This window comes from Sus scrofa, chromosome 6, assembly GCF_054392235.1.
Source record: "Sus scrofa isolate SSC_HxYL_T2T_F1_AM1 chromosome 6, Sscrofa_HxYL_maternal_Yorkshire_Landrace_v2.0, whole genome shotgun sequence".
Classification (NCBI taxonomy): domain Eukaryota; kingdom Metazoa; phylum Chordata; class Mammalia; order Artiodactyla; family Suidae; genus Sus; species Sus scrofa.
Window position 1 is genome coordinate 4,855,266 of NC_139388.1, and position 9,275 is coordinate 4,864,540.

A 9,275-nucleotide genomic window follows, 5' to 3' on the forward strand; every position below is an offset into this window, starting at 1 on the left:
TCAGCTCTGATTAGACCCCTAGCCTGGGACCCTCCATATGCCACAGGTGTGGCCCTAAAAGGACCAAAGACAAAAAACAAAAAAACAAAAGGAGAAGTGCCAAAAGCCTGATTTTGGAGAAGACAGAGGAAAGCCCAGGTTCACACCCAATTCCACACTATTCCTAGGGCTGAGGACTATCCTACCAATCTCCCCAACTAAAGGTTAATCCTCTCAGCAATCTCCTCTAAGGAAGAGCTGACCAAAAGACAAGAATCTGAATTTGAATCAGACTTTTTTTTTTTTTTTTTTTTACAATATAGAAAACAGCACAGCTGCTATAATTAACAGGTTGAATGTCATCAAAGTACCATTTCCTTTAAAAAAGAAAAGAAAAAGTTAGTTGGGAGCCATCACCAGGCCGGGGGTGGAATCGGAGCTGCAAGCTGTTGGCCTACACCACAGCTTGCAGCAACACTAGATCCTCAACCCACTGAGTGAGGGCAGTGACCGAACCCACATCTTCATGGATACTAGTTGGGTTCTTAACCCGCTGAGCCAGAGTGGGAACTCCAGAAACTCCAAGTCTTTATTTTGTATTTAAAAATAAAACCCATCAGGAGTTCCCAGCGTGGCTAAGTGGTGACAAACCTGACTACCACCTGACTAGCATCCACAAGGATGCAGTTTCAATCCCTGGCCTTGCTCAGTGGGTTAAAGATCCGGTGTTGCCATGAGCCGTGGTGTAGGTCGCAGACTGGGCTTGGATACTAAGTTGTGGCTGTGGCTGTGGCTGCCAGCTGCAGCTCCGATTCCACCCCGAGCCTGGGAACCTCCATATGCCGTGGGTGCAGCCCTAAAGACAAAAAATAAAGATAAAATAAAACCAGTCAGAACTTTTACCAAAACGCATTCCACACAAAATTTCGTTAACTAACAATTAGTAACAGATTAGTAGCACTCAGTAATTAGTAACGATGTCTTTGAACATTTAAACCTCTATTCTGCTCATTCGGCCATTCCGTAAACATTCGCCGAGGAGCTCCCATGGGAAGCCACTGCGTGGACCACGACTCTGTTGGCCCAGCAAAGCAGAAAAGGCAAGGGGACTGCCAAGACCTACTCTCAAGTTCCTGACTTCACAGCCACGTGACTTTAAGTCACCACCTCTGGGTTTTTTTGGGGGGGAGGGCATTGTTTTCTTCATCTTTTTAGGGCTGCACCCAGGGAATATGGAGGTTCCCAGGTTGGAGGTCGAATTAGAGCTGTAGCTACCAGCCTACACCACAGCCACAGCCACGCCAGATCTGAGCCTCGTTTGCAAACTATACCTCAATTCACGGCAACGCCAGATCCTTAGTGAGGCCAGGGGTCAAAGCCGCATCCTCATGGATACTGGTCAGATTCATTTCTGCTGAGCTACAACCGCAACTCCCACAACCTCCCTACGTCTCAGTTTATTCATCTGTAAAATAGTGACAGTAACAATACATTACAGAGTCGCTGTAAAGCTGGAACAAGCCACAGCACTTTATAAACTGTGCACTTCATACCCTCCACACTGTCCACATGTTGATTACTGCAACACTTCGTGCTCTGTGATAAACGTGCTCTGCCCCGATGCCCATGGGCAGGTGAATGGATTAAGAAGACGCAGTATATCTACACTTGGAATATTACTCAGCCAGAAAAAAGAAGGAAATCATGCCATTTGCAGCAACCTGGATGGAACCAGAGAATCTCATATTAAGTGAAGTAAGTCAGAAAGAGAAAGACAAATACCATATGAGATCATGTATATCACTTATATACGGCACAGATGAACCTATCTAAAGAAAAGAAACAAACTCATGGGCATGGAGAACAGATGTGTGGTTGCCCAGGACGAGGGAGTGGGATGGACTGGGAGTGTGGGGTTAGTAGATGCAAACTAGTGCCTCTGGAATGAATAGGCAATGAGATCCCGCTGTACAGCACAGGAACTATATCCAGTCACTTGTGACAGAACGTGATGGAGAATGATGTGAGGAAAAGAATATACATACACACACACACACACACAGCTGGGTCACCTTGCTGTACAGCAGAAGTTGACAAAACATTGTAAATCAACTATAATAAAAAAAAAAAAAATCTGGGAGTTCCCGTCATGGCTCAATGGTTAACGAATCCGACTAGGAACCATGAGGTTGCGGGTTCGATCCCTGGCCTTGCTCGGTAGGTTAAGGATCCGGCATTGCCGTGAGCTGTGGTGTGGGCTGCAGATGCAGCTCGCATCCACAGTTGCTGTGGCTCTGGCATAGGCCCTAGCTACAGCTGTGATGATTAGACCCTTAGCCTGGGAACCTCCACATGCCGCGGAAGCGGCCCTAGAAATAGCAAAAAAAAAAAAAAAAAAAAATCTGGGGTTCCCGTTGTGGCTCAGGGGCTAATAAATCCGACTAGGAACCATGAGGTTGTGGGTTCAATCCCTGGCCTTGCTCAGTGGGTTAAGGAGCTGGTGTTGCTGTGAGCTGTGGTGTAGGTCGCAGGTGCAGCTCGGATCCTGTGTTGCTGTGGCTGTGGTGTAGCCTGGCAGCTATAGCTCCGATTCAGCCCCTAGCCTGGGAACCTCCATGTGCTGCAGGTGCGGCCCTAAAAAGCAAAAAAATAAAAAATTTTTTAAAATAAAATAAAAATGAGCACCTTCCAGTTGTACTCACAATAACGGTTAACTTCTAATTTTGCAAATGAGGAGAGTAAGCTGAGAAAATGGTCTGAAAAGCCATCACCCCACCACTTCCAGTTCAACCAGTGGATCACATCTAACTAAGCTCGATGGGGGGGGGGGCACATTCTCTCACCCCAGCCAGCACATCCACAATCACAGGTCTCTAACGTGAACCCCTGTGTTCCGTGTGTCTTAGATGGGAGTTTTTTCCTACATTCAGTTTCTTGCATCAGGGCATACCTGACTTCTCTAGTATTATTAAATTAACATTTAACCTTTTTTTCACAGTAGCTCCAATGAGAATCTTAGTTTGGAGCTGACGTGATCAATCTTTTGAAACTTTTAAGACTACTTTGCCAGAAAAGAACAAGGGCATGCCGAATGTCTGCCTCTAATATACTTAGATGAAAAGCAGCACTTTTTCATAAAACAAGCACAATGGAGAAACAAAACTGCACCACCACCAGAGAGAAAGGCAGACAGCTATATATAAAAATCAGGTACCCAAGGCACAAGAGAGGGAACACCAGCCTTTCTATCAGGAGGCACTTTCAGGAGTTCCCGTCGTGGCTCAGCGGTAACAAGCCCAATCAGTATCCGTGGGGATGCAGGTAAGATCCCTGGCCTTGCTCAGTGGGTTAAGGATCCGGCGTTGCCATGAGCTGTGGTCTAGGCCGGCTGCTGCAGCGCTGATTCGACCCCTAGCCTGGGAACCTCCATATGCCATGGGTGCAGCCCTAGAAGTGGGGGGGAGATGACTTTCATTTCTAATGCACTACTTGTGAGACTACTAAACCAGACAATGCATCCAGGCTTACGAGATGGCCCTTGAACTGATACTAGAAAAATACACTGAGAATTGATCTAAAGAAGGGCAACCAAGATTTGGAAGAAGTGGTATATATACACAATGGAATACTACTCAGCCATAAAAAAGAATGACATAATGCCATTTGCAGCAACATGGATGGAACTAGAGAATCTCATCCTGAGTGAAATGAGCCAGAAAGACAAAGACAAATACCATATGATATCACTTCTAACTGGAATCTAATATCCAGCACAAATGAACATCTCCTCAGAAAAGAAAATCATGGACTTGGAGAAGAGACTTGTGGCTGCCTGATGGGAGGGGGAGGGAGTGGGAGGGATCGGGAGCTTGGGCTTATCAGACACAACTTAGAATAGATTTACAAGGAGATCCTGCTGAATAGCATTGAGAACTATGTCTAGATACTCATGTTGCAACAGAAGAAAGGGTGGGGGGAAAAATGTAATTGTAATGTATACATGTAAGGATAACCTGATCCCCTTGCTGTACAGTGGGAAAATAAAAAAAAATTATAAAAAAAAAAAAAAAAAAAAGAAGGGCAACCAAGAAAGCTGCAGATGAAGCCCAAAAGGGAGGGGCCCGAGGAACAAGAGCAGCATACTGGCCTCGTGCAGGCACTGGGCTGCCCTCCAGGCTCGCTGTCACCTCACAATTCTCAACTGAGCAGAAAGGAGTGTCCAGGAAGACATGCTTTAATCCTCTCTCCCTGCTCCAAACCACACTTCCACCCTACAGCTCACCTTCCCTGTTCCCAGGAGAGGGCAGGGCAACCTGAGCTTCAAGACAAGGGGCAGAAGGGAGCTACCGGCAGACAGTTTCTGGTTTCTCGGGTCTTCTGCTGAAAATGGGGTATTGATTGAAAAGCTTTTCCAAACAGAAAGTAGCCCACTCATGAAAAGTCTGTTTTCTGAAGACGCCACATCTAGGTTTATGACAGACTCTACAATTTCTGATCCCTGAAACAAACAGAACTATAAAGCTGCCCCACAGGCTACCGTTATTGTGCCTACACGAGTCCTTAGTCCAGCCTGCGTTGACAGAATCGGCCACAGAAAGACCTATTGGGAGGACACCTCAATGAACAGGAAAACTGCAGTCCAAGCACATGTCAGTCTTTGGAAATGAACGTTTACACTGCTGAAGTAGCACTAAAGTGACAAATGACAGTAATCCAAGGGCCCAAGGCCAGTAAATTCCATTGCAAACAGATTTATCTGTTTTGTGCCACAGTGATTCTCGCATGTGTGGCAGTAAATAGAACTGTAACAGCCTATTTAGAAATTCAAAAGCAAGGGTTTCCTACTACTTTTCATATTTAGCATATTATCAGGAAGAAGTGTCCTTTAACGCACCACTTGAAAAACCAGATCCATTAATAGCAAGTACCAGCATGTCTGAAATTTGTAAAATCACAAAAACAAAAAATAACCTCGAATGTAACTAACTCAAGCAGAGACCACACAACTTTTCTCAACTACATTCTGAGCACAACACACAGTAAAGGTGCCACCAGGCCTAGCATTAAATAATCATTAAGCTCTGTAATTCTCTTCTCCTTTAGGTTTCCCTATGGTGAACAACTATTTGAATCATGCCAGGTCCATGTTAAAAACAGCCCTGGAACAAACGTCCTAAATTTTGCTCTAGAGAGGAATTGAGACTGAGGCGGGTCCACCTATCACCACTGTAATGTCAGTACTCTGTAGTCCCAACAAGACGGACTCCACGGGGTGCATGAGGCCCTGGACAGGGCTCGTCTGCGCTGGGGCTCCGCAGAAACCAGACGCAACTGTCAACTCACAAACTTCAAACAGCACATCTAGTCTGAGGACATGTTTCAGTATGTTGCTGTCACCCCGCAGAGAAAACGGGCCATCTCCAAATAGCCTATGTTTCAAATAATTTCATTTACTTCAGCTGCTCACCATGAAACTCCAATAAAATGTATCTTTTTGGAGAATTACTAATAGGGCTGTCAGTCACAAAGACATACAAGGATACAGTAACACTCTGCCATATGCAGTAAACTGGATACAAAGAATCTCACAGTGTAAACTGTAGGGCCACATTATTGCAAGGTAATGAAGAGCCTAGAGGGAGCACAGACCAGAGCAACCGCAGGCTATCCAAACAGGGTGTACGCAGCACTACTGTAGGGATTTCACTAAAAGCAACCACAAGGATCACAGAAATTTCTTCCGGTTTAGGCAGAATTGGTCAGTTCAAATGAATTATCCCAAATCGTTTAACCAGTTTCCTTGTGAACAAATATTCATAATTAGAGATGAACTTTCACTTCAATTGTCAGAGTTCACCGTTTGTATTTGTTAAACTGTGTTGAAAGCTAATGTCATTAGAAGTGTTTCCAAGTTTTGCACTGTTTCATGTCAACCTAGGCAACAGAGTTCCATCAGTAGTATAGAAATAGCATAGGAGTTCCCCTCACGGCTCAGTGGTTAACGAACCCGACTAGAACCCGACTAGTATCCATGAGGACACTGGTTCGATCCCTGGCCTCCATGTGACCCGGGTGCAGCCCTAAAGAGACCAAAAAAAAAAAAAAAAAGACCAAAAAAATAAAAATAAAAAAAGAAAAGAAAAGAAATAGGATATAACCTATACAAATGTTTTAACCATAACAAGCTAATTTTAAAATAGGCCCGCTACTGTTAATTTGTGGTTGTCATCTCCAATCATAAACAGGTACCACGCGGCAGTCTGATGGTGCTGTGCACAGACTGAGTGCTCCATCAACACGCGGCCATTAAGGCTGCAGACCCTCAGACAGCAGGTAACTGAATAAAATAAATTCTTTAAAATATTCAGCCTGACTCAAGCAGGATCCAATCATTCAACCATGTTATCGATGTTTTCACTACTATTCTCTTTTTTTTTTTTTTTTTTTTTGTCTTTTTAGGGTTGCACCCGAGTCACATGGAGGTTCCCAGGCCGGGGGTCCAACTGGAGCTGGAGCTGCCGGCCTACACCACAGCCACAGCAATGGGGGATCCAAGCCTCGTGCGACCTACACCACAGCTCAAGGCAACCGGACCCTTAACCAACTGAGGGAAGCCAGGGATCAAACCAGCAACCTCACGGTTCCTAGTTGGATTCGTTTCTGCCTCGCCACGACAGAAACTCCTTCACTACTGTTCTTTCAAAAAGAATTAAGAATAAAAAAAAAAAAAGAAATACAAGAAATTATACTCTTTCCTACTTTCTCCAAGCTAGAATTTAAAAGTATTTAAATCATACTTTAAAAGAATAAACCCAAAGTGTTGCTAACATTTAAGTTTACCTTACTTTGCCACTCAATTTTCGAGAAAGATGTGTACAAGCAATACTGCTGTATAAAACATAAATACCTGGAGTTCCCGTCATGGCGCAGTAGTTAATGAATCCAACTAGGAACCATGCAGTTGTGGGTTTGATCCCTGGCCTTGCTCAGTGGGTTAAGGATCCAGTGTTGCCATGAGCTGTGAGCCGCAGACTTGGGTCTTATCCCGAGTTGCTGTGGCTGTGGCGCAGGCCGGTGGCTACAGCTCCGATTGGACCCCTAGCCTGGAAACCTCCATAAGCTGCGGGAGCGCCCAAGAAATCACAAAAAACAAACAAACAAACATAAATACCAGGACAATGAAAGCAAAAGAAACTACAATCTAGTTTACAGATTATCTCCATTCATTAACACTTCAATCAATTTTGCACTGCAACTGGTGCTTAACAGAAGTGATGGAGTTCCCTTGTGGCACAGAGGGTTAAGGATCTGGCCTTGTCACTGCAGCAGCTGGGTCACTGCTGTGGCACAGGTTCCATCCCTGTCGGGGGAACTGCCCCGCTGCTTCCAGCGCCATCAAAAAGGAAAAAAAAAGTGCAAGTAAATTCTGCCTAAACACGATTTCCCCATTCTAAAATCACTATGAATATCATATTACCCATTCGTGCATAATGAACCTTTACCTATTTTGCAGCTATTTACTTTAAGAGAAAGGCAAATACCAAATGTCTTAAGGGGAAAAAAAAAAATCTTCCAATTACACATTTGAAAAACTTATGCAACGAAGCCCTTCTTTTATGCAAAGAACTACTTTAAAAGTTGATGTACAAGTGCAGAAAGTTAAAGGCAGCAAGTTGGAGAGCACACTCAAGTGCCAAAAACTTCACAAAACTGCAGGTTCCTGTAAAATTTAATTTTCTGCAATTTTCCTCACTTTAAATTCCACAACACGCATCAGTTACAAGTTATTAAAATCGACTCCATTTCCAAAGAGGCAACAAAAGCCACTTGCTTATACAGGGTTATGATTTACTGGTCGCCAGCCTTCCAATACTTACTTTGTTTCATGCTCGCGGATTTAATACAAAAGCACAATGAGATAGATGATGGAAACTTCGCAATAACTCCTAGGATTAAAAGTCGACAAATCGGCGGTCTACAGCCAGCCGGACAAGTTAATACCACATGCCCATTTTTACTCAAATTCACTGAATTTCGGGGAGTGGGAGAGGGGGAAAAAAGTTCAACTCAACACACAAGTCTCCCTTTTGAAAGCGGCGTTTTACTCTTTCTTTCCACCACGGGATTATTATAAACAACCCCTAAACCTGACCCACGGCTCTGACAGGGTGCGTTAGGAGTGTCAGCTTGGCGGAGAGGGATTCGTGCAAAAGAAGTCACTCAAAGGCAAGTCAAAGTGCGGTCCTGGCGAGTTATTTCGAGTTTCTTTGCAACTGTAACCTTAAGCTGCTTCTTAGTGACTTGAATCTAAAAAGCCAGAAAACCGACAAGCCCCCCCATACACACCCAGGGGTTGATCAAGCTGCGAAAGCAACCCTGGGGGGCACAGGGGAAATCCGGCCACCCCCAAATCTTGGTGATTCGCTCCGGGCCGAGAAGCGAGCTGAGGGCGTGGAAGGTTCTGCCGCCTCGGGGGCCTCCCGAGGCCCCAGGCTGCCTTTCCGGGCGACGAGGGCCCCGGCTGCACCGCCGGCTCGGCCCGCGGGCCAGCCCCGAGGTTAACCCCTTCGCGCCCCCCACGCCCGCTCCAGGCGGGCCCCGGCGCCCCCTCCTCGCCGCTCCCCCAAGGCGGGGGCCCGGCGGGCTCCGGCGCCGGGCCGGCCGGGCTGCCGGCGGCCGAGGCGCGGAGGCGGCGGGAGGCCCGGGGCCTAGTCCCGGGCAGCATGTCCCGGCGCCCTCCCCCACTCCCACACGCTCGCTCGGGCCAGGGTGCGGGCGCCCGCCCACCAGCCCCGGGGCCGGCCCGCCCGCCGCTCGGGACGCCTTCCAGCCGAGAGCGCCGGCCAGCGGCTACCTGCGGGTTGCGGAGGGCCATGGCGGCCCGTTTCAATGAGCCTCGGCGCCCGTCCGAGTCCTCACGCTGCTTCCCCCGCCGCCGCCATCTTCTCGCCCGCACATACACACTCGCATCCGCCGCCGCGCCTGCGCACTGACCGCGCGCCGCGGGGCGCGGGGAGGCGGCGCGCCGGGCGCGCGCTGCGCATGCGCGGCCGACAGGTGGGCGTGCAACGCGGGAACCCGGCCCGGGTGGACTCGGGGCCCGCGCACCTCCGCGGAGGCCGGCGGGTCAGCGGCGGACCGGGAGCTCCGGGGCGGGCCGCGCGGCGGGAAGAGAAAACCCTAGCGGGCAGAGCTGACTACGCCAAAGCGCCCAGTCGGCCTGGGTTGCTCACCTGCCCGGAGGCCACCTGGGTGCTGCGCGGGCGAGGAGGGCCGGAGCCCGAGTGCCGCGGCCG

General features: G+C 47.8%; 1 protein-coding gene and 1 long non-coding RNA gene across 3 annotated transcripts in view; one reads left to right on the forward strand and one right to left on the reverse strand.

Moving 5' to 3' along the window:
- USP10 (ubiquitin specific peptidase 10) overlaps window positions 1-8,970 on the reverse strand; it is a 66,257-nt gene extending 57,287 nt beyond the window's left edge. For both annotated transcript variants that reach the window (XM_084959410.1, XM_021093724.2), the window contains exon 1: window positions 8,834-8,970. Coding sequence is in view for 1 of the 2 variants with exons in the window: in XM_021093724.2 (XP_020949383.2) it covers window positions 8,834-8,854 (21 nt within the window). In the remaining variant the exon portion in view is untranslated. The remainder of the gene's footprint in view (window positions 1-8,833) is intronic.
- On the forward strand, window positions 274-6,126 carry LOC146402169 (uncharacterized). The gene is made up of 2 exons (XR_014805321.1): window positions 274-406; window positions 1,233-6,126. It is a non-coding gene; the product is annotated as an uncharacterized LOC146402169 (long non-coding RNA).
- Window positions 8,971-9,275: the final 305 nt, after the last annotated feature.